The sequence below is a fragment of the Pseudopodoces humilis genome, chromosome 28, assembly GCF_049639895.1.
Source record: "Pseudopodoces humilis isolate 2021_Gansu_Grassland_sample_001 chromosome 28, ASM4963989v1, whole genome shotgun sequence".
NCBI classification, from domain to species: domain Eukaryota; kingdom Metazoa; phylum Chordata; class Aves; order Passeriformes; family Paridae; genus Pseudopodoces; species Pseudopodoces humilis.
In genome coordinates this window covers 2,170,292-2,194,036 of record NC_142227.1, presented here as the reverse complement: position 1 = coordinate 2,194,036, position 23,745 = coordinate 2,170,292, and the positions used below count along the sequence as shown (strand labels likewise).

The 23,745-nt window shown below is 56.6% G+C and overlaps 2 protein-coding genes across 3 annotated transcripts in view; both read left to right on the top strand.

Moving 5' to 3' along the window:
- The first annotated feature begins 2,808 nt into the window (after window positions 1-2,808).
- On the top strand, window positions 2,809-4,055 carry DIRAS1 (DIRAS family GTPase 1). The gene has a single exon (XM_005531171.3). It carries the CDS (start codon window positions 2,899-2,901, stop codon window positions 3,493-3,495), a length of 597 nt encoding a protein of 198 aa, XP_005531228.1. The 5' UTR covers window positions 2,809-2,898; the 3' UTR covers window positions 3,496-4,055.
- Window positions 4,056-9,628: 5,573 nt separating this feature from the next.
- The window catches only part of GNG7 (G protein subunit gamma 7), a 39,942-nt gene continuing 25,825 nt past the window's right edge, over window positions 9,629-23,745 (top strand). For both annotated transcript variants that reach the window (XR_015774635.1, XM_088067873.1), the window contains exons 1-2: window positions 9,629-9,721; window positions 21,439-21,491. The gene's annotated coding sequence lies outside the window, so the exon portion shown is untranslated. The remainder of the gene's footprint in view (window positions 9,722-21,438; window positions 21,492-23,745) is intronic.

Below are 23,745 nucleotides of genomic sequence, written 5' to 3'. Positions count from 1 at the left end.
TGTCACCACCTGTGGGGCTCTGTCCCCATCCACAAGTCCCTGGGCTGCCCCTCCTCATATGGATTCATGTCCCCACGTGTGTCCCTGTCCGTGTGGGGTCCCTGTCCGTGTGTCCCCATCCCCAAGTGTCCCTGTCCATGTGGGGTCCCTGTCCGTGTGTCCCCATCCCCAAGTGTCCCTGTCCGTGTGTCCCTGTCCAGTGTCTCCCTGCCTGGCTCTCCACCCTCACCCCCACGTGTCCCCATCTCTCTCCGTGTGTTCCCATCCGTGTGTCCCTGTCCCCATCCCCACCCGTCCCTATCCGTGTGACCCTGTTTGTGTTTCCGCGCGTCCCCATCCCGTTCCTGTCCGTGTTTCCATCCCCCTCCCTGCCCGCTTGTCCCCGTTCTCGCTCATCGCCGTCCGTCTGTCCCCATGGCTGTCCGTGTGTCCCCCTCCCCGTCCCGGGGCCGGGCCCGGGGGTCCGGGCGGGGCGGGCGCGGCGGGCGGGGCCGGCGGCGGGGCGGGATCGGCTCTGCGGCGGCCGCACCGCACCGAGCCGAGCCGAGCCGAGCCCGCCGAGCCCAACCGGTCCCGCCGCACCGGCCGCAGCCCCCGCCGAGCCCCGCCGCACCGAGCCGAGCCGGGCGGAGAGGAGCCGCCGCGCGGGGGCCCCCCCGGGCCGGGCCATGCGCTGAGGCCGCCGCGCCGCCCGCAGCCAAGGGCGGACCCCGGGCAGGCCCCGGTGAGGCGGCGGGCACCGCAATGCGACCGGCGCGGCGGGGGCGGGGGGAGCGCGGCCGGCGCGGGGACCGGGGGTGCTGCCGGCAAGGGCGGGGAGCGGCGTGGGGGGACCCGCGATCCTGCCCCGCCATCTGTCCGTGCCCTTCTGCTGCCTCTCCATCTCCATCCCGAGCGGGATGCTCGTCCCTCCCGCCCCTTCTCCGGCTCCTCCATCTCCATCCTGCCCCTCCATCTGTGTCCGGCTCTTCCCCTGCCTCTCCATCTCCATCCTGAGCGGGGTGCTCGTCCACCCTGCTCTTCCTCTGCCCCTCCGACCTCCATCCAGCCCCTTCTCCTGCCCCTCCATCCTGCCCTTCTCCTGCCCCTCCATCCAGCCCCTTCTCCTGCCCCTCCATCCTGCCCTTCTCCTGCCCCTCCATCCTCCCCCTGCCCTTCCCCTGCTCCCCATCCCACCCCTGCCCTCCGTGCTGACCCCCGGCTCCCCACCGCTGTCACCCCCAGCGCTGGGGGCAGAGTGGGAGGGCGCTGGGGGGGCCTGGGGGGTGCATAGCCCCCCGGCAGGGTCAGGCCCGGGGGGTCCCTGCCCACGAGCTGAGGGGGGGCCGTGCTCCGGACCCTCGGGCACCAGGGACTGTTTGGGTCGGGCCAACAGGCCATGGGGTCACCCCAAAGAGCCCCCCGGGTTCCGTGGGGGTCTGTCCAGCCCAGCCCTCACCTCAGCTCTCCATGGCGGGGCTGTGGGGCCGGGGGCGCTTTTGGCGGTGCCATGGACAGGTGGAACAAGTGGGATGGGACAGGTGGGATAGGCAGGTGACACAGGTGGGATGGCACAGGTGGGACAGGGTGGGACCACTGCCAGCCCCAGCCGAGGTTGGACGTTCCCACGCGCCAGCTCAGCCCCGGCCCCCGCTCCAGCCCCAGCCCCCGGGTGCTGGTGACGCTCCCAGCGTGGTGGGATCCAAGGAGCCCACGATGGGCTGAGCTCCTTGGCTGCCCGAGGCTGCGGGGATGGGCTCCTCCAGCTCCCAGCCTCACCTGGCTCTGCTCTTTGGGGACATGCCGGGGTTCTGAGGCTGCTTTGTGGGGTCCGGACCCCCCCGGTGGCCTGGGATGGGGGGGCAGCGGCCGTGGGAAGGGGCTGGTTCCCCTGGAGATGCTCAGGGATGCAGGAGGAGCTGCCGTGCCCAGGGCAGCCACCAGCACGGGGCTGTCGGGGGCACTTTGTGTCCCCCTTCCCTGAGCTGGGGTGGCAGCAGTGGAGCTGACGGCAGAGTCCTTCAGCAGTGCTCAGGCCCCCTTCCCTCCCCTCCTTCCCACTCATCCTGTGACTGGACACCTTTGGGAACCCTGTCCCGTGCTGGGTTTCATGTCCCCAAGGCTCTCTGAGGGTCCCACACGCCCTGGGGACCCTCCTGGGACAGAGCTGGTGCTGCCACCCCTGCTCTGCACTGGGGGAACTGGAGCAGGGCCCAGTCTGGGGCTGGAGCGGTGCCCCCTCATTTCACACCCCGGGGCTGCAGCACTCGGGGGGCACTGGGGACCCTGCCCAGGTCCAGCTGTCCCCTGTGGGTGGGCACTGGGGACTCTGCCCAGGTCCAGCTGTCCCCTGCGGGTGGGCACCGAGGTTTGGCAGCGTGAGGGTGGCCAGGAGGGGTCTCTGACCCACTGCCCACCACCCACAGCCCACGGCTGTGCCACGCTCCTTCCCTCCGCTCCCCAGCACACCCGTGGGGCGGGAGCGGAGCAGAGGGGTGGCACGGAGTGGGACAGGGTGGCGGCAAGTGACAGGGGTGGCAGGACACAGCAGCACAGTCTGCGTGCGAAAGGGCACCTCTGAACCTGGGCAGAGAGCCCAGCTGGGCCCTCCAGGTGCCACCGTGACCTCTCTGGGCCGGTGACTGCCCTGCAGAGCGGGCTCGGGGGGTCTCTGCCCAGCGACCCCCCCCCGGCAGCCTCGGCAGCAGCTGCAGTGCCGGTGGCCACGCTCGGCCATATGGCCACAGCGGGCAGCCGGTAAAAATAACCGAGGCGGCCGCACCCGGGGCCAGCAAGGGCGTCCCAAGGGCAGCGAGCCCGGCTCCCTGCCGGGGCTGCATCTCGGGGGGGGCCAAACCGCTGGATTCGGGGTGTGACGCCTCCCTGTCCCCCCATCAGCGGCGGCGACTGCGGGGCAAGATGCCGGAGCAGAGCAATGATTACCGCGTGGTGGTGTTCGGCGCCGGCGGCGTGGGCAAGAGCTCGCTGGTGCTGCGCTTCGTCAAGGGGACCTTCCGCGACACCTACATCCCCACCATCGAGGACACGTACCGGCAGGTGATCAGCTGCGACAAGAGCGTGTGCACCCTGCAGATCACCGACACCACCGGCAGCCACCAGTTCCCGGCCATGCAGCGCCTGTCCATCTCCAAGGGCCATGCCTTCATCCTGGTCTTCTCGGTCACCAGCAAGCAGTCGCTGGAGGAGCTGAAGCCCATCTACCAGCAGATCGTGCAGATCAAGGGCAGCGTGGAGAGCATCCCCATCATGCTGGTGGGCAACAAGTGCGACGAGACGCAGCGCGAGGTGGAGAGCAGGGAGGGGGAGGCCATGGCCAAGGAGTGGAAATGCGCCTTCATGGAGACCTCGGCCAAGATGAACTACAACGTCAAGGAGCTCTTCCAGGAGCTGCTGAACCTGGAGAAGAGGAGGAACGTCAGCCTCACCATCGACGGGAAGCGCTCCAGCAAGCAGAAGAGGACAGACAAAATCAAGGGGAAGTGCAGCATCATGTAGAGCCCCGGACTGGCCCGCGCCCCCCTCCCCACTCCGGATACCCCCCGCTCCCTCCTCCCCCCCACGGCTGGACGTGGCAGTGGCACCGCAGCGGGACCGTCCCCTCGTCCTCCGTGTGCCATCACTGTGACTGTGCCCGGGGCCGGGGGTGAAGACGGGGCCGAGCCCAGGGACACGCGGCCACCCCCGCCCCGGGCACGGCAGGAGCGGGGACTCGCCACCGGCACGGCCGGAGCGCCCCCCGCACTCACAGCACAACCGGTGCCGCCGGGCCCGGCCGCCCTCGGTCCTCGTGGGAGGGAAGGACGGTGCCACGTGGGGGTGGCGGTGTCACCCTTGGGGACAGTCCCGCGTGTCCCGGCCCCCCCCTCTCCCCCGCGCCCCCAGCCCCACGCCATAGCGCTCTGCTCCTGCGGGCAGAGACCCGGGGCGGGGGCAGCCCCTGCGCGGTGCCCGTGTCCCCCTGCCCGGTGTCCCCCGGTCCCCCTGCCCCATCCTGGTGTCCCCCGAGCCCCCAGCCCCGTCTGCCTCCGCGGCCCCCCGAGCCCCCAGCCCGGAACCGTGCCCCCCCGAGCCCCATCGTGGTGCCACCCCCGAGCCCCCAGCCCCACCCCGGCGCCGCGGCCCCCCCCCCCCCGTGTCCCCCCCAGCCCCGGTGCCGCAGCCGGAGCCGCCAGCCCAAGCACAAAGCATCGGGTCCGCGATGGGAGGTCCTGACCCAGCACAATCCTGGTGAGCTCCGGCGGGAGAGCCCCGGCCCCAGAGCCGGCCGGGCTCCCCGCGCCCCCCGCTGCCCCCCCCCCACCGGGAGCGGTGCCCCGCTGGCGGCCAGTGCCACCCCGTCCTCAGCGCCCCCTCCCCGCGGGGCGGCCTGGCCCCACACCCCCGGGACCCCCCGGCACCCTCCAGCTCTGGCGCAGCCCCGCTTGTTCCCCCCCGGCCGGAGCGGGGTCCCCGCGCTGTCACCAGCCCCTCGTCCCCTCGAGGTTTGTCCCCTCGCTCCGGCCCCGCTCCTTCCCCCGCCGCCACCGGGGTGTCCCCGAGGGGGGGTCCCCGGGCAGGCCGAGCCCCCCCCCCAGCTCCCCGCACCCCCCGGCTTTTTACACGAGGATCCGAGGGCCCAGGGGACGAGGGGAGTGACGATGTAGCCTTTATTCTAGAAATAGTCTTCCTTCAATAAAGAGACGAGAAACGCTCCCGGTCCCCGGAGCCGCCCCCGGCCGGGGCGAGAGGCCACGGGGGGGGCACGGGAAGGGGGGAGAGGAGTGTGATGTGTTTGTGTGTGTGTGTGATTGTGTGTGATGTGTTTGTGTGTGTGTGATGTGTGTGTGTGTGACTGTGTGTGATGTGTTTGTGTGTGTGTGATGTGTTTGTGTGTGTGATGTGTGTGTGTGTGATTGTGTGTGATGTGTTTGTGTGTGTGTGATCTGTGTGTGTTTGTGTGTGTGTGATGTGTGTGTTTGTGTGTGTGTGATGTGTGTGTGTGTGTGTTTGTGATTGTGTTTGTGTGTGATGTGTGTGTTTGTGTGTGTGTGATGTGTGTGTGATGTGTGTGTGATGTGTGTGTGATCTGTGTGTGTGTGTTTGTGTGTGTGTGATGTGTGTGTGTGTGTGTTTGTGATTGTGTTTGTGTGTGATGTGTTTGTGTGTGTGTGATGTGTGTGTGATCTGTGTGTGTGATCTGTGTGTGTGTGTGTTTGTGATCTGTGTTTGTGTGACACCCTGCTCTGTCATTATGTGTGTGATCTGTGTGTGTGTGATGTGTTTGTGTGTGTGTGTGTGTCTGTGTGTGTGATGTGTTTGTGTGTGTGTGATGTGTGTGTGTGTGATTGTGTGTGATGTGTTTGTGTGTGTGTGATCTGTGTGTGTTTGTGTGTGTGTGATGTGTGTGTTTGTATGTGTGTGATGTGTGTGTTTGTATGTGTGTGATGTGTGTGATGTGTGTGTTTGTATGTGTGTGATGTGTGTGTGTGTGTGTTTGTGATTGTGTTTGTGTGTGATGTGTTTGTGTGTGTGTGATCTGTGTGTGTGTATGTTTGTGATCTGTGTTTGTGTGACACCCTGCTCTGTCATTATGTGTGTGATCTGTGTGTGTGTGATGTGTTTGTGTGTGTGTGTGTGACCTGTGTGTGATGTGTTTGTGTGTGATGTGTTTGTGTGTGTGTGTGTGATCTGTGTGTGTGTGTGTGTGTGTGTGACCTGTGTGTGATGTGTTTGTGTGTCCCTGGGGACAATCACGGCTCTGTGGGACGGCCACAGACACACGTGTGCAGGTGTGTGATGTGTGCCAGGTGTGTGCCAGGTGTGTGCCCCACATGCCAGGTGTGTGCCCCACATGCCAGGTGTGTGCCAGGCGTGTGCCCCACATGCCAGGTGTGTGCCAGGTGTGTGCCAGGCGTGTGCCCCACATGCCAGGTGTGTGCCAGGCGTGTGCCCCACATGCCAGGTGTGTGCCAGGTGTGTGCCAGGCGTGTGCCCCACATGCCAGGTGTGTGCCAGGCGTGTGCCCCACATGCCAGGTGTGTGCCAGGTGTGTGCCAGGCGTGTGCCCCACATGCCAGGTGTGTGCCAGGTGTGTGCCCCACATGCCAGGTGTGTGCCAGGTGTGTGCCCCACGTGCCAGGTGTGTGCCAGGTGTGTGCCCCACGTGCCAGGTGTGTGCCAGGTGTGTGCCCCGCGTTCCGCGCGCGCTCCCGCGTGTCGCCGTCCCCGGCCGTGCCCGCGGGGAGGGGGCGGGAGCGCGGCGCGTGCGTCATCACGCCCGTTGCCATGGAAACCAGCGCTGCTCCCCGGGCGCGGGAGCCGCGTGGGCTCCGGGAGCGGGCGGGGGGAGCGGGAACGGGGCGGGGGGAGCGGGAACGGGACTGCCGAGGGCACCGAGAGCCCGGCCAGGGCACGGCTCCGGGGGATGGGCAGGGATTCCAGGGAATGGTCAGGGATCCGTGGGGATTGTCATGGATCCGTGGGGATGGCACGGAGCCGCGAGGATGGCAGGGATCTGCGGGAATGGCAGGGATCTGTAGGGATGGTACAGACCTGAGAGGATGGTGTGGATCTGTGGGGATGGCAGGGATTTGCGGGAATGGCAGGGATTTGTGGGAATGGCAGGGATCTGTGGATATGCTCATATATCCCTGGGGATGGTTGTGGATCCTGGGGATGGTTGTGGATCCATGGGGATGGTCGTGAATCCCTGGGGATGGTCGTGGATCTGTGGGAATGGTTCTGGATCCCTGGGGATGGTTGTGGATCCCTGGGGATGGTTGTGGATCCTGGGGATGGTTGTGGATCCCTGGGGATGGTTGTGGATCCCTGGGAATGGCTGTGGATCCCTGGGGATGGTTGTGGATCCCTGGGGATGGTTGTGGATCCCTGGGGATGGTTGAGGATCCCTGGGGATGGTTGTGGATCCCTGGGGATGGTTGTGGATCCCTGGGGATGGCTGTGGATCCCTGGGGATGGCTGTGGATCCCTGGGGATGGTTGTGGATCCATGGGGATGGTTGTGGATCCCTGGGGATGGCTGTGGATCCATGGGGATGGTTGTGGATCCATGGGGATGGTTGTGGATCCTGGGGATGGTTGTGGATCCATGGGGATGGTTGTGGATCCTGGGGATGGTTGTGGATCCATGGGGATGGTTGTGGATCCTGGGGATGGTTGTGGATCCATGGGGATGGTTGTGGATCCATGGGGATGGTTGTGGATCCATGGGGATGGTTGTGGATCCATGGGGATGGTTGTGGATCCATGGGGATAACACAGATCTGTGGGAGCAGTCACAGCTCCCGGGAATGTCGGGGCTGGCTGTGGACAGCCACAGAGGTCCCTGGGGACAGCCACGGCTCCATGAGGACATTGTGGCTCTGTGGGGACTGTCAGGACTGGGTGGGGACAGTCACAGATCCATGGGGGGGATGCTCTGAGCTCCGTGGGGACAGTGCCAGCTCCGCAGGGATGTCACAGCTCCCTGGCACTGCCCGTGGGAACCGCTCCTGTCCCCGTGTCCCTTCTGTGGCCTGGGCGGATCCGGGGCCCTCTGCGGTTGCCAGGGGACAGCGGGACAGGGACATGGGGACACTCGGTGCCAGCCCCCACCCGCTGGGACCCCTCAGGACTCTCAGGTATTTGGGGAGGTACCATCAAACCAAAACTCAGAGCGCTTCCAGAGGCTCCACAACACCTCGGGGGTGGAAAATCTCAGCTTCCCGCCATTCCCGGCTCTCCCACTCCCCACCTCTGTCCCCTCTGTCCCCTCCCACTGTCCCCCGCAATGGGGACCTGTGCCCGCCGTGTCAGGGGACACCGCGGTCCTGCTGCAGCCCCGGGTGTCCCTCGGGATGCTCCCAGGAATGACCTCCAGGATTCTTCTCCCGGGAAGCGCTGGGTCCCTGCAGCCCTCCCAAACCTCACCCTGAGCTCCCAAAAACCAGCGCAGGATCCGGAGGGAGGATCCTCGCAGGGCGCCCGGAGCCTCCCCCGGGTCCAGGCTTTAAACAAAGCTGCTCCTGAGCGTTAATTAGCGGGATGAGCCATGGGATGAGCGCTGGGATGAGCCGCGGCGCGGTTCCCGTCGCTCCCTCCTCCGCGAGGAGCCGTGGCTGCATCCCGCGGCCATCGATTTCACAAATCCGCATTTTGGGACCCAAACCGGCTCCTGGCATCGTGTCTCGCACTGCCGTGGGTGCTGCCTGGAATATTGGGAATATTGTCCCCTCGTGTCGCTCACCGGGGGGACACGGCGGCCCCGGCGTCCCTCGGGGTTCCCCCGCGCCCGGCGCTGCCCATCTGCAGGAAAAGCGGATTAGGACACGGCGGGCCGGGACATATGGGAGCAAACTGGATTAAAGGGAAAATCAGGATAACAGGATTATTGAGTTTTCAGCCCAATTCCAGCGCAGCCGCAGGCCAGGGCTGTGCCGTGTGTGCCCGGCAGCGGGGCCACGTCCCCGCCGAGGTGGGGACAGCCCGGGCTTGGCGTTTCTCCACCTCAATTCCTGCTGGGATCGCGGCTGGAATGGTGCCTGCTGCGCTGGGAAGCGATGGCTGCTGCCCGGGGGACGCGGCTGTGTCCCCCCACCGGGACCCCCGAGGGGACACCGGGACCAGGCACCACCGGGACCCGCCGGCCGCGCTCGCCCGGTGCCGGTGGCGGCGGCCGGGGGGAATCAAAGCCTCGATTCAGGGCGTGATTTCCGCTCCCCCCGCTCCTCCAGCGTGACTCCCGCCCGCTGCTGATTCATCCCCACGGATTTTCCCCTCAGTTCCCAGGGGCAGCGGCTCCCCAGGGTGGGGGGACAGCGGGGCTGAGACCCCCGGCACACAGGGCTGGGCAGATCCCGGCAGGGAAGGGCTGTGCCCGGGGATGTTTGGGGAATTTGGGGTGCCCCAAGCCCCGCAGTGGGGTCACACAGGGGTTCTGTGGGACCCGCAGCCTTTCCCCGCAGCCACGCAGGGCTCGGGGGTCCCGGTGGAAACGGGGGGCGAACCTGCGGCGGGGCCGCTCCTGGGGTCCCTGCGGAGCATCCAGGAGATCGGTCCCGCATCCCCCCGCATCCTGCTCCCCTCGCCTGTGCAGTGTCGTGGGGTGGGGCCCCGGCATGTGGGGGTGTCCCGGGAGCCCCTCCCCCGCCGCGTGTCCCCCCGGGGCTGCCCAGGGCAGGAGGGGGCGGTGGGCGGCACAGCACCCCCACGCTCCGGGGGCTCACAGGGGTCCGGTCTGGCGGCGCCGAGGGCTCCGGAGGAGCACGGACTCGGGGGTCCCGGGAAAGCCTTGGGGGGGACCAGGGGACGAGGGAACCCCACACACCGGGGGATCCCCGAGGCTCCCGGGGTGTCCCCTCCCGGTGCCTCGCGCCCCGGCCGCCACGTGCCCCCTCCCACCTCATTAATATTAATGAGCTGCTTATGAAACCACACCCCGTTTCCCGCCCCTCGCGTTGTTTGGCCGCTTCTCCCGCCGCTCCTCCGACGGCCCCGCCCCCTCCCCGCCCTCCCTTCTCGCCGCCGCCGCAACCGAACTTGGCGGCCGCTCCCGGCTCCGCCCTCCGGCCGGACCTCCTCCCGCGCGCCGCTCTCCGCGCTCTCCCATTGGCTGCGGGCGCTGTCCGTCTGGTGCGGGGGGCGGGGCCGGCGCCGCCCGCGGGCCAGCAGGGTGCGTTGCGCCGCGCGGTGCCTGAGGCGGCGGCTCCGCTCCGCGCCCGCCGCGCCCGCTCCCGCCGGTACCGGTGAGGAGCCGCCGCGAGCGGGGCGGGACGGCCGGGGACAGCGGGGGGGGACGCCCGGCTGGCTCAGGCCGCGGCTTGGCGGAGCTCCCGCTCCGGCGCGGCCCTGCCCGGGGCCCCTCTCCGCCCGTGGGGGGCGGCGGGGCTGGGCCGGGGGCACCCGGGGAGGTTTAAAGGGGCTCCGGGGGGCGTGAGGGGGGTGCGGGCAGGGGGAGAGGGGCGGGGGGCCCGAGGAGGGCGGCGGGAGGTTCTGGGGGGCAGGTGGGGGTGAGGGGGGCCCGGGGGAGGGCTGGAATGGGGCTGAGGGAGGGGGGCGGGGGGAGGGGGGGGGGTAGGGGGGACCTTGGGGAGGACGAGGGGGGATCGAGGGGTGGGAGGGGGCTGGGGGTACCGGGGGGGCTCGGGGGGAGCTGGGCAGGAGAGGGGTGGGACAAGAGAACCCCTGGGCAGGTCTGGGGGAAGGCTGGGCCGGGGTTTTGGGGGTCCTGGGGGGGCAGAGGGGGATGCTGGGGCCTGGCCAGGGTGGGGGATTGGGATGAACAGCTCCGGGGGTCCCAAGGGGGGGTCAGCGCTGGGGGAAGATTTCGGCACAAGGCTTGGAGCGAGGAGATGACGTGGGGCTGTTCGGGGGGCACAGAGGGGGGCTGTGGTGGATTTTTGGGGGGTCTCCAGGTTTTTAGGTGGAGGAATTGAGCGGATTGGGGGGCAGGGGGCAATGGCTGGCGCCGGGGGTGGGGTGCTGAGGGGCATTTTTGGGTGGATGAGGTGACAAGGGACAGTCGGAATGGATGAGGGGCACGGTTCAGCGCCAGCTGCTTGGGAAGTTGGGTGACTTTAATGGTGAAGCAGACCCTGTTTTGGGGTGAAAAAAGAGGTTGGGAGCTCGGCAGAACGTCCAACATCGCATAATTTCCTTGTTTGTTTCCCGCGTGTGAGTTGAGGGTGGGTTGGTGTGGAGAGGAGCCGGTGGCTGGCAGAGGACAGCGCTGGGATCCCGCCTGATCTAGGCAGGGTTCGGGAGGCATCGGGGAATTGTGTGGGTTACATAAAGGAGGGGTGGCTGCAGGATCTGGGTTTTGTGTTATTGAGGTGTAGAGGAGGTAAGTGGGTGCCGCAGACAAAGGGAGAGAGAGAGAAATCTGTCTCCTGCTCCTCACTTCCAATTAGAGGTGTGGAATGGGAAGCTGGGCGTCCTTTAGGAGTTGGGGAAGTGCAGGGAAGCAGGGATTGGAGCTGTGGGTACAAATCTGGGATTTGCCTCCATCCTGGGCTGTGGCCGTCAGGTGTGGCCTTAAAGCAAAGCCAAGCGGGCTGGGCTGGAGCTGTGTCTGCTCTGAGACACCCCTGCTGCTGCTTGGAGGAAGTTATTGTGGCTAAATAGGGTTTGGTTTTTTTTGGGAAAACTGCTACCCTCCAGCTTTGTGAGCTCCTTGTGATGCTGCCCTGGACCCGTCCAATGAGGGTGATTCCTACCAGGAGAGAAATCTGGTGTGTGACAGACCACAGGAGTCAGCAAGTCAGTATTTAATCCAAGTAAACTCGAGGCCTTGGAGGCGATTGCTTGGTTTTCTTCAGCTTTTCGGAGCCCGGTGGCTTCTCAGGGCTGAGCTCAGGCCTCCATCCCCCCGGGAGGTTCCACAGGTCTTTGTCTCCCTGCCGTGTGGGATATCCACAGCCAGGTGAGCAGATCCTTCACCTCCCAGGTCAGCTCCGTGACCATAAAACAAATCCACGGGAATTTGTGACTCTGTAACCACCATTCATCCCCTTCTTTTGCGGAGAAAAACGGGCAAAAAAAACCCAAAAAAAAGCTGGATCAATACATTTAAACGGAGCTGATTGTCCCAGAGGTTTTCTCCTGCCATCTGTGGCTGTGACACGAATGGAAATGGCTCTTTTGTGTGGCTGCTGGGGCGGGGGGGCTGCAACGCTTGACACAGTTTTGTTGCCCATTCCCGTTTTCCTGCTGTTCCCATCTCATCCCTGGATGCGCTGTTCCGGAGGGAATGAAAGCATCCCGAGCTGCCCTGGGCACGTTGATCCCTGTTTGAAGGGAGCACGGCAGGGATCCGAGCCGGGAGGGGAGCGTGTGACAGGGGACACGGAGCTCTGTCCCCTTCTCATCCCCCTTATCAGCCTCGTGCCCTGGAGCTCGGGGTTGTCATCGTGCCCCAGAGCTCGTTAGCCTAACGAGGGACCCCGCTTCTCTTGGCTCCGGAGGAGCTGGACACTTGGAAAAAGCTGATTTGGTGGCAGTTTCCTGATTTGGTGGCAGTTTCCTGATTTGATGGCAGTTTCCTGATTTTATGGCAGTTTCCTCGCTGTTAGGGGATTGTGGCTGTCGCTGCCCCGTTAGAGCCGGGGCTGGATGAGCTCCAGCTCCGGAATAATCGCCCTGGGAACGCTCTGGTTCGTGGAAGGCTCCAAGTGGCCACTTGTCCAGTGGCCAGCGGGTGGGGGGAGCTGTTTGGGAGGAGGTGGCGAGCGCAGAGCTGGAGCTGGCACTTAAACAAATCATTTTCTTGCCTTTTCAGCTCTAAAAATGAGCTCAGGGTGGAAAAATGGGATGGTTTGGTTGGATTTGTAACCCCCAGTGCAGCTCTGGAAGAGTTTCCAGAGGCTGTGGGGAAAAGGGCTGGAAAAACCTGGAAAATCAGAGGGGGAATTTTGTGGTTGTTCAGGGATTCTTGTGCCTGGAAAAAGAGAGTGAGGGGGAAAAAGTGATTTATAAAATATGGTGTGTGTGTGCTGATGTGAGATAAGTGAGGGACCTGCTTGAGGCTGTAGATCTGGTGTTGATTTCCTCATTTTTATGAGAAATCAGAGGAGTTGAAGTCACCAAAAATCCTGGGGTGTTTTGGCTTGGATGGACCCTAAAACCCATCCAGTCACAGGCAGGGACATCTTCCACTATCCCAGGTTGCTCCAAACCTCAAAATTCCAACCTGACCTTGATGTGAAGGTCTCACAGTGGAGCTCTGAGGTGGAAACCTCTAATTCCAATATCCTGGGGTTCCTGAAGTGGTGGAAACCGCTAATTCCAATATCCTGGAATTCCTGAAGCGGTGGAAACCTCTAATTCCAATATCCTGGAATTCCTGAAGTGATTTAGCCACAAAAATCTTCTTTGTGGAGCCGGATTCTGGATTTCCCAGCTGCAGCATCCCTGAGGTCTCTGCTCAGGGTGTCTCACCTGTTGCCAGGTGATTTTTTTCTTTATCTTCCTCTCCCCTGGCTTTTCCACAAACTGGGAAGGGAACAGAACTAAAACCATAAATAAATCCAGTTCCCTGCCTGCCCGTTGTCACATTCAGACAAAAAAAAAACAACCCCCAAAAACCAAAAAAACTCAAAAGCTGAGAGAGAGAGCTTTGTCTTAAATATTAATTAGTCCGAGATTTCCCCACTTAATTTGTACTTGACAATAAATTGCTGGGATTCAGAGAACTGGCAGAGCCCAGGCCTTGCTTTTGGTCCCTCCTGTTATCATCTGCTGCCGCTGGGTCGTGCCAAAAAGGGCCTGGATGGAAACCCAGGGGACAAACGAGCCATTGTGCCCCAAAGCACGGCGGCATTTGGAGTTTCTGAAAGTGAAACTCGCTCGCAAACGCTCTCCAGTTTCGATCTTCTCCCCCACTCCCCCCAAAAAATGTCATGTCTTGCACAATCCTGGAAAAAGAAAGAAGGAAAAAACTCCTTTTTTTCCTCCTCCAAAATACCTGAGCAGCCAGGAATTAATTAAAAAAAACCACCCCAACCAAAAGTGTGTTTAATTTTAGGGAGTAATTGGTTTAATTGGGTGAATTCTCACTGGTGGGGGCTCCGAGGGAAGTTTAATCTTTGTTTTAAGGGGTGTGAGGAGCTGGATTTTTCCTGGGAATGAGCTGGAATCTCCAGCAGTTCGGGGTTTTTGTGGAATGGGTGGGGAGGGATTGGCTGTGACGTTAAGGACAGAAAAAAAAATAAAAAAAAAAAGAGGAAATTCGGGCACGCTGTTAACACCGAGACACAAAACAGGAAATTTAGTTAAGGGTTGTGCTTTTTCATCGTTTATCGTGTGGTTTTTCCCCCCTCCTGACAGACAAGAAGGAGTTTTAAACTACTTCAGCCTGGGTTGGGTCTGTAGAGATGAAAACATTCCCGAATTTCCGCTTCAAGATGGATTTTTAGTGACTTTCCAAAAGCCGAGAAACCTCCTTTGTTTTCATGTTCCAGAAAGCAAACGGGAGAACAGAGTTATTGGAACAATGATCTCGCTCCTGATGGGAATGGAGGAGCAGGAAAACGGGCCCTGATTCCAGAGGGAAGGAAATTCCCACTCTTGGCATTCCCAGATCCCTCTCAGGTGACAGCCAGGGATGGACACTCTCTACATCCCCCCTAAAAAGCTTTTATTCCCAACTTGTCCCCTCCGGGAATGAAAAAGAAATCTATTTTTAAATCTATAGAATAGTTTGGAAAGGGTTTTTAGTTTTGTTTTTTTCAGCCCTGGAGGCATTTTGTCCATTTCTGCCTCATCTGCTGTTAGAAAAATGCACAAGATTGAAACATTCCTGGTGTGGTTTATCCCCTCCAGAGCTCATCCCAAGCTCGGGAGCTGCAGGAGGATTTCTCTGGATTTCTCTTCTTTTTTGGGAGGTTTTTTGTGGTGTTTTATTTTTCATTTCCTCCACTCTGAGTTACTTCACTTTTATTTTTTTTTGTTGCTGGCAAGAGCTTGGTGTTTATGCTCCATAAATCCTGACGTGGCCCGGCTGCTCCTCCAAGAATTTATGGTGCAATTCCCAAACAAATGTTGGGAATTTCATCAAACTTTTCTATCAGGGAGAAGAAATCGAGGCCTGGGGGACTCTTTATTTCCCTTTTTTATTAAAGCAAGACCTTTTGGGAAGGCTGAGAATTGCTGGATGCGTTTCCAGCTTGGGAATTCTGTCCCTAAGTGGGGTCCTGGCGGTTCTGCCAGGTTCAGGATCCAGGAAGCTCCAGGTGCTGCATTTCCAGGGATCCACGGGATCTGGCAGCGTTTCCAAGGAGCTCCACGCTCCTGGGTGAAGTCTTGGGAATCGTTTTTTCCTGTATTCCACGAGTGCTGTGGGAGCATCCACGGAATTCCGCCGCTGTCAGGCAGGTTTAATTGCACTGATCCCAATTAAACCTTGGCATTCCCATAGTTTGGGTTATGGAATCCCGCTCCATTGGCTTTTTTTTAGGATGATCCGGTCTCTCTCCGTGCTTTTCCTTCCAATTTAAATCCTGGTGCTGCTTTCCCTACGAACGCCAGAGAATTGTCCCAGGTTGGAAATAGGAGGTGTGGGTGACACTGGATGGACTTTTCCAACCCAAAGCATTCCATGGTTTTCCAGACCAGGAATGTCTGTCCATCAGCTCGGAGCTGTGCAGCATGCCGGGGTTTTTTTTGGGAAACAAATCCACGATCCAGACATTCCCAGCAGACGTTCTGGCACAGGCGGCAGCGTGATCCCAGATATGTCTTTATCTCTCCCGAGTTTATCCTGTTCCACTGAGCTCAGCTGGCTCCAGCATCCCTGAGCTGAGCATTCCCTGCTCCTCCCAGCCAATCCCTCTTCCCTTAAAAAAATAGGAAAAGGAGCTGGGAAAGGGCTGGAGAATTCCTGAAGGAGCTGGGAAAGAGCTGGAGAATTCTTGAGGGAGCTGGAATGGGCTGGAGAATTCCTGAGGGAGCTGGGAAAGGGCTGGAGAATTCCTGAAGGAGCTGGGAATTCCTGAGGAAGCTGGGAATGGTCTGGAGAATTTCCGAAGGAGCTGGGAGTTCCTGAAGGAGCTGGGAATGGTCTGGAGAATTTCTGAAGGAGCTGGGAGTTCCTGAAGGAGCTGGGAAGGGTCTGGAGAATTCCTGAAGGAGCTGGGAATTCCTGAGGAAGCTGGGAATGGTCTGGAGAATTCCTGGGGGAGCTGTGAAGTGGCTCAGGCTGGAGAAAAGCGGGATCAGGCGGGACATTCCCAATGTCCACACGTCCCTGACAGGAGGGGACAGCCAGGGGGGTCCCAGGGGACACCGGGACAGGAGGGAACGGCCTGAGGGAGCTGCAGGTGGGAGAACAGCGGGAATTTCCTCATGGAAAAGGTGGCCAGGCCTTGGAATGGGCTGCCCAGGGAGGTTTGGAGTCGCAGGAATCCCTGGAGGTGTCCCGGGAATCCCTGGATGTGGCACTCGCAGCTGTGGGCTGGGGACAAGGTGGGCATTGGGCACAGCTTGGATTTGATGATCCAGGAACAATTTTTCCAACCAAAATCCTCCTCTGAATCCCAGTTTGGTGACTCCACAGCCCATTCCGTGCCTGTCACTGCTCCACAGGGCCTCGCTGCAAACACATTTCCGGGAAAGGCAGCAAAATCCCGGGATTTTGGGGGGATTTACACCAGCAGAGCTGCAATCCAAATCCCTTTACCAACATTCCAATATTCCAATTTATCCAATATTCCAGCTGTGCCAAGCAGCACCTTCACTCCGTGGGGCCGTGGCCAGGATTAGCCACATTTCCACAGAGGTGAAATAAAGAATTCCACGTTTATCCAGCGGGAACCGCTGGAATCGGCAGCTGATGGATCTGGGTGGCTTCCAGGGATTAGTCACGGGGCAACACCTACTCTGGGAGAGCAGCCGTGGCTTCAGGGGAAAAATTCCTTCCCTGCAGCCCTGTGGGGCACTGAGACGGAAGGGCTGGCTCGGGAATGTCGGTGGGAATTGCACGTGGATGGCTTGAGGTGAATTCCATTTATCCTGGCATTGTGGCTGGATTTTTTCCCATTTTTTTCCCATTGTTTTTCCATTTTTTTCCTCATTTTCCCCCCATTTTTTCCCCAATTTTCCCCATTTTCCCCTCATTTTTCCCCTATTTTCCCCCATTTTTTTCCATTTTTTCCCCATTTTTTCTCATTTTTTCTCCATTTCTTTCCCATTTCTTTCCCATTTCTTTCCCATTTCTTTCCCATTTCTTTCCCTTTTTTCCCATTTTTCCCCCGTTTTTCCCCATTTCCTCCCCATTTTTCTCCCAATTTTTTCCCATTTTCTCTCCATTTTCTCTCCATTTCCCTCCCATTTTCCCCCCATTTTTCCCCCATTTTCTTCCATTTCCCCCCATTTTTCTCCCAATTTTTTCCCCATTTTCCTCAATTTTCTCCCCATTTTTCCCCATTTCCCCCCCATTTTTCTCCCATTTTTTTTCCCATTTTCCCCCATTTTTCCCCCCATTTTTTCCCCATTTTCCACATTTTTTCCATCATGGGAACAGATTTTTCTGTTCCCATGGGGTGGGCAGGAGCCATTCCCACTCCTGGGGAATGTCGGGATGAGTTGGGAGGAGCGGGTCAGCGAGGAGGAATCGCTGCCTCTCCCTCTCTAATTGCTAATTAACTGCTTACCATTCCCTGCCTCATTATCCCACCCTCTCCTTCTCTTCCCGAGGATCCCAGCCCTTCCAGAGGCTCCAGAGGATCCTTCACTCTCACGCTGGATTGAGAAGTCGTGCTGTAAACCCAAATCCCACCCTCCACATTCACCATTTCCAGCTCGGAATTCCATCCCTTTTCGCCGGTTTTTATGGATTTACAAATCCCTACACGCAATTCCCATTCCCACATTGCCAGGATCGATGGAATCAGCGCTTCCCTGCCTGCTGCTGAGGAATATCTCTGTGGCACCCCACTTTTAAGATTATTTTCCCCATTCCAACATGGACTTTAATTCCATTTTAACCCCTCCACGAGCTCATTAACTCCCTTCACCGCAGAGAATTCTTCGCCCCGTGGCAAAACTTCCAAAATCCCTCCATTGTTTTTTTTTTTTTTCCCATATTTTTTTTTTCCCCTGTGAAGGTGTGAAAAACGCTGTTCTGGTGTTCTCTGGAAATAGTTCTCACCTTTGGAATAATACTGGAGAGAGGCAGAGAGCTGAAAATAGCAGCAGCTGCCATAGGCCGGGATGGAGTTGTGTTGTCAGTCATGGGAACAGAAATCCAATTCCACCTGCGGATGAGCATTCCCGAAATAGAAGAGGGGTTGTCAACCAGAGGAGATGCATTGTGTGTGCATCCCTGGGTGAGAGGGAAAAAAAATATCAAATCCGTGTTTTCCAGTGGTTGGGAAAACTTGGGAGAGTCCCCAGAGGTGTTTTTGGGAGAGGTGGTTTGGATGGAATTTGGTGGTTCGGAGGTGAAGCCGGGGATAAAGCTGGATGTGATTCCGAAGGGAGTCGCTCACAGGGAGGTTTTGCCAGCCTGGGAAAAGGTGGGAATGGCTCCAGGGTTGGGAAAAGCGCTCTGGGAAGGTCGGTGGAAGGGCAGGAAGTTTTTATGGGAGGCTGAACAAAGCTGGGTAGGAAATGGATTCACAGCCAAGGCGGGGGGGGCTGCGCCGCTTCCCAGAATCCCAACATTCCCAAAGCATTCCAGGTACAAACCCTCCGTTCTTCCTGCGATTTCAGAAGCCACAGAGCCTCAGCTGCAGCTGCTTTTCTTCACCAAACTTCCCCAATCCCATTTATTTAAACCGTTTCCCCCTGATTTATTCGTCTCATCCTCAAAACTCCCATCCCCTGCATAAATAAACCCTCCCTCCGTTTTTCCACGTAATTACGGGTTTGGATTCCTGCTGGGACTGATTGTATCCAGCTGATCCAAGCACTGCTGCCCATGGATGGGGTTTGGGGCTGGTGATTAAAATAAAACAGAATGGATGGGTGGGAAGAGGGGTGGGACTGGCCACGTTCCATTGAATCCTAGAACGGATGGGAAAAGCTTTTTGTCCACATCCCTGTTTTTCCTGAATGTTCTCTCGCGGGTTTTATCCCAGCAGGAATATTTTCTCCTCCGTGCTCTGGGTGGTTGGAAATTCCAGGATTTGTAAAATTTGGTATTCCTGCGTTTTCCCAGCTGGCAGATTTCGGTGGGATTATCCAAGGAAAAACCCGTTTTTTGCCAGGTTTTGTGGAAATAAAATGTGGGATGATCATCCCATCCATTCCTCCCGGGATAACACAATTATCCCAATGGAAAAGGTTGTTGTGGAGCTGGTGGTTGGAGTAGGAAGTGGAGGAGCAATTCCAGGATTGAATTAATATGAATTAATTAATTAATAATTTTTTAATTAATATCTGTCCCTAATGCCTGCGTGCATTCCCATTGGCCCGAAGGGAGCGGGAACGGGAGAGAATTCCAGGAGCAGAGCTGGATAAAGCTGCAGCAGCTCTGTGTAAAGAAAAAGATGGATTGGGAAGTGAGAGCCCATCAATCTGTCACCTCTCTGGGAATGGGAATTTGCTCCATTCCCTGCATTCCCAGCAGATCCCACTCTAATCCAGCCCTATAAATACTCCCGGTTTGCTTTCCCGGCTGTCGTGGCTCCGGCAGGGATCTCGTTGGGAGCAGGATTTTGTGGAATTCCAAGGCTTTTGGGCGGTTGCTGCTGCGCTCTCTGAAGGTTTCTTGGTGGAGCTGGGAGCGAGGGTGACACGAGGAAAAGATCATTGAGATGTGGGGAAAACACTGGGATGTGGGGAAGACATTGGGATATGGGGAAAACAACATCAGGATGTGGGGAAAACATCAGGATATGGGGAAAACAACATCAGGATGTGAGGGAAACATCGGGATATGGGGGAAACAACATCAGGATGTGAGGGAAACATCGGGATATGGGGGAAACATCAGGATTTGGGGAGAAGATCATCAGAATGTGGGGAAAACATTGGGATATGGGGAAAACAACATCAGGATGTGTGGAAAACATCGGGATTTGGGGGAAACATTGGGATTTGGAGAGAAGATCATCAGAATGTGGGGAAAACATCGGGATATGGGGAAAACAACATCAGGATGTGTGGAAAACATCGGGATTTGGGGGAAACATCAGGATTTGGGGAGAAGATCATCAGAATGTGGGAAAAACATTGGGATATGGGGGAAAGAACATCAGGATGTGTGGAAAACATCGGGATATGGGGGAAACATTGGGATTTGGGGAGATCATCAGAATGTGGGAAAAACACTGGGATGTGGGGAGAACATCACTGGGATGTGAGGAAAACATCAGGATCTTTGTCCAGATCTGTGCCCTGGCCCCATGTCTGTGGGGATGAGGCTCCTCAAACCCTCAAATCCCTGAATTCCCTTTCCTTTGCTCCCCCTGTGCTGGAGCCCAAACTCTGCTTTATTATTATTTTTTTTAATTTGATTTTTTTCCCCCTTTTGCAGATGTCATTCTCTGCCACCTGACAAAGGAGCAGAATGCAGCAATTTTCCCTAACCTAAATAGTGGCTCTGTATTTCCAGCTCCCCTGGAACTGGAATTAATTTAGTGTGTGGGCTTTTTAATTGGCTCGTTGTGGGGAGGAACAGAAGATGAAATGCTGCAGCTCTGCCTTCCTCTTCCCTTTCTTCCCTGAAATCTCTGTCACTCTCCTTGTCTTTCACTTCCACCAGTCGCTCCTTTTTCCCTGGATTTTTCTTTTGTTGAAATTCCCCTCTCTCCCAGCCTCAGGGATGTCATGGATGGGGCTGCTTCCTTCAGCAAATCCCCTGGGATCGCTGCAGGGAATTGGGAATTGTCTCTCCATTCCTGGTGTGCCTGGTGCTGGGCAGGTGGGGGATGGAGGGATCCATGGATGGATCCATGGATGGATCCATGGAATCAATCCCTCATTCCAATGGAGCCATCTTCAGACTCAGATATGGAATTGCACAGCCTGGGAGCTGCCAGGGGGGATTTTCCCCCTCCACCAAAACCAAAAAATAAAATCTCTTTTGGAATAAAGTAAAAAATATTTTTTGGAATAAATTCAAATAAATTTAAAAAAAAAATTCTTTTGGAATTAATTCAAAAATATTTTTTGGAATAAATTCAAATAAATAACAATAAAAAAAATTATTTTGGAATTAATTCAAAAATATTTTTTGGAATAAATTCAAATAAATTAAAAAAAATTCTTTTGGAATTAATTCAAAAATATTTTTTGGAATAAATTCAAAAAAAATCTCTTTTTGGAATAAATTCAAAGCCAGGTCTGAGTTGATGGAAATTGTTTTGGTATTTTTTAATCCCAAACTCCTTGGATGAGCATGGAAAAAGCCACCTCGAGTGCTTTTCTCATCCTCACTAAAAATCTCCTTTGAGGATTTTTAGGATTTCATCCCCCTGCTAAAAAATCTGTGAGGCAGGTCCTGAACTTAAATAAATAGTAAATAAAAGAATAAATAGTTTATAGTAAATAAAGCACCCCAGAGGACACAGCTCTCGTGTGGCTGGGTGGATTGAAATTGTTCTGGGGTGGATTCCAGCAGGGAGAAAACAGGGAAAAACCAGGGGAAAAATGGAATGGTGGAGATGGGGAAAAGGTGTGAGGTGTTTTAAATAAGTCTGGGATGGGCTGGATTCCAGCAGGGAAAAATGGGGAAAAAACAGGGAAAAAACGGGGAAAAAACAGGGAAAAAAGGGGCTGCTGGAAATGGGGGAAAAGGTGTGAGGTGCTTCAGCTGCTGGGCTCAAATCTGGGGTTGAGAGGAGCTGGAATTCCCTGTGGGATCCTTTCAATTGCTGGAAATTGTCTCATTTTATTTTATTTTATTTTATTTTTATTTTATTTTATTTTATTTTATTATTTTTATTATTTTATTATTTTATTTTATTTTTATTTTTATTTTATTTTATTTTATTTTTATTTATTTTATTTTATTTTATTTTAGGAGATCCGTCCTTTTCCCCCCGTGTGCCGGAGGAGGTGGGGACACCTGCCCAGGTAGGTGCCAGCAGCACCCAAACACCCCCTGAGCCTCAAAATTCGGGAATTTCCCAGTGGGAATTTGGGTGGGAATGATCCCAAAGTTCACCCAGGCTGTGAGGTGCAGCCCCAGTGGCCGTGCTCACCTGTGCCAGGTGGGCAGTGGGGACAGTCCCTCCACGGATGGTGACCAAGAAACCACACAGAAATCCAGTGTGGAGCCTCCAAACTGGAATTCCGTCCTTTTTCCTGCAATTCCATTCTTTTTCCTGCAATTCCGTCCTTTTTCCTGCAATTCCATTCTTTTTCCTGCAATTCCATCCTTTTTCCTGCAATTCCGTCCTTTTTCCTGCAATTCCGTCCTTTTTCCTGCAATTCCATCCTTTTTCCTGCAATTCCATCCTTTTTCCTGCAATTCCGTCCTTTTTCCTGCAATTCCGTCCTTTTTCCTGCAATTCCATCCTTTTTCCTGCAATTCCATCCTTTTTCCTGCAATTCCATCCTTTTTCCTGCAATTCCATCCTTTTTCCTGCAATTCCATCCTTTTTCCTGCAATTCCATCCTTTTTCCTGCAATTCCATCCTTTTTCCTGCAATTCCATTCTTTTTCCTGGAATTCCATCCTTTTTCCTGCAATTCCATCCTTTTTCCTGCAATTCCATCCTTTTTCCTGCAATTCCATCCTTTTTCCTGCAATTCCATCCTTTTTCCTGCAATTCCATTCTTTTTCCTGGAATTCCATCCTTTTTCCTGCAATTCCATCCTTTTTCCTGCAACTCCGTTCTTTTTCCTGCAATTCCGTCCTTTTTCCTGCAATTCCATTCTTTTTCCTGCAATTCCATCCTTTTTCCTGCAATTCCGTCCTTTTTCCTGCAATTCCATCCTTTTTCCTGCAATTCCATCCTTTTTCCTGCAATTCCATCATTTTTCCTGCAATTCCATCCTTTTTCCTGCAATTCCATCCTTTTTCCTGCAATTCCATCCTTTTTCCTGCAATTCCATTCTTTTTCCTGCAATTCCGTCCTTTTTCCTGGAATTCCGTCCTTTTTCCTGCAATTCCATCCTTTTTCCTGCAATTCCATCCTTTTTCCTGCAATTGGCTGATCCTTCATGTCCATTCCATCCCCAACCCCTCTGTGACACCACAATATCATCACTCATATTCAATATCACCACTCTCAATATCTATCAATATCTATCGATCTCCTTTCAATATTCTCCATCTTTCCAATTTCTTCATCCTTAAAAAAAAAAAAAATCGGAGTTTTGCTAAAGAGATCCAAAGGTTGTCCAGGGTCACTGACCTGCCCCAGGAGCAGCTCCAGATGTGTTCCCTGCTCCTCCAAGGAATAACCAGCCAGGCCTGAGGTGTTTCTTGGCTAAAAAACTCGGTTTTTTTAGGAGATTCCAGCGGTTTTTTGTCCTCAGTCCTTGGCGGGGTTGGGTTTGGAGTCTCCAAGAGAGGGCAGTGTGTCCCTGGATGAGCCCGAGCTGCTGTCAGCTCCCAGCTCCTCATCCCGGGGAGCCGAGTAATTAACTGAGAAACTCATTAGCGTGGCTAATGGGGCTGGGCAGCCTCATGTGACCGCTGCTCCTTTTCCCTCCATCCCTGCTTCCTCTTGCCTCACTTTCCTAAAAAAAAACCCCCAAAAAATCCATTTCCTGTCCCATTTGTGTCACTTTGCCCTAATTAGTGCCCTAATTAGTGCACTTGGGGTGTCCTCCAGGAAGGGAGGGATGGATTTGGGATCCCTGGGAGTCGCAGGTTCATCCAAACCAGGAGGAAAACAGGGAAAAAAGAAAAAGAGGAAAACTCAGGGAGGTTGTTCTTGTTGTAGTTCCTGGGGAATGGTTGTGCTCCAGAGAAAAATCCTTGCTCACAAATTTTGATTTTGAGGATTTCGAGCCCTGCCCTGGATGTTTTTGGGGTGCTGGCCCTGGTTGCTGTTTGTAGGGGATGTTTTTAGGGATGGGACAAGCCTGGCTCCGGGCCTGGATCTGGGAATATCCATGGAGCACAGAGGGGCAGGATTGAGTCTGTGGTGCTGATCCATGAGGGAATTTAATCCTGGGGGAGCTGGGGCTTGGAGCCAGGCCAGGGAATGAGCTGGGAACGGGCTGGAGAATTCCTGGGAAGTGCCTGGAGAATTCCTGAAGGAGCTGGGAATGGTCTGGAGAATTCCTGGCGGAGCTGTGAAGTGGCTCAGGCTGGAGAAAAGTGGGATCAGGGGGGACATTCCCAATGTCCACACGTCCCTGACAGGAGGGGACAG

Coding starts and splice junctions, on each gene's coding strand:
- DIRAS1 (XM_005531171.3), top strand. CDS start 2,899: ATGCCGGAGCAGAGCAATGATTACCGCGTGGTGGTGTTCGGCGCCGGC.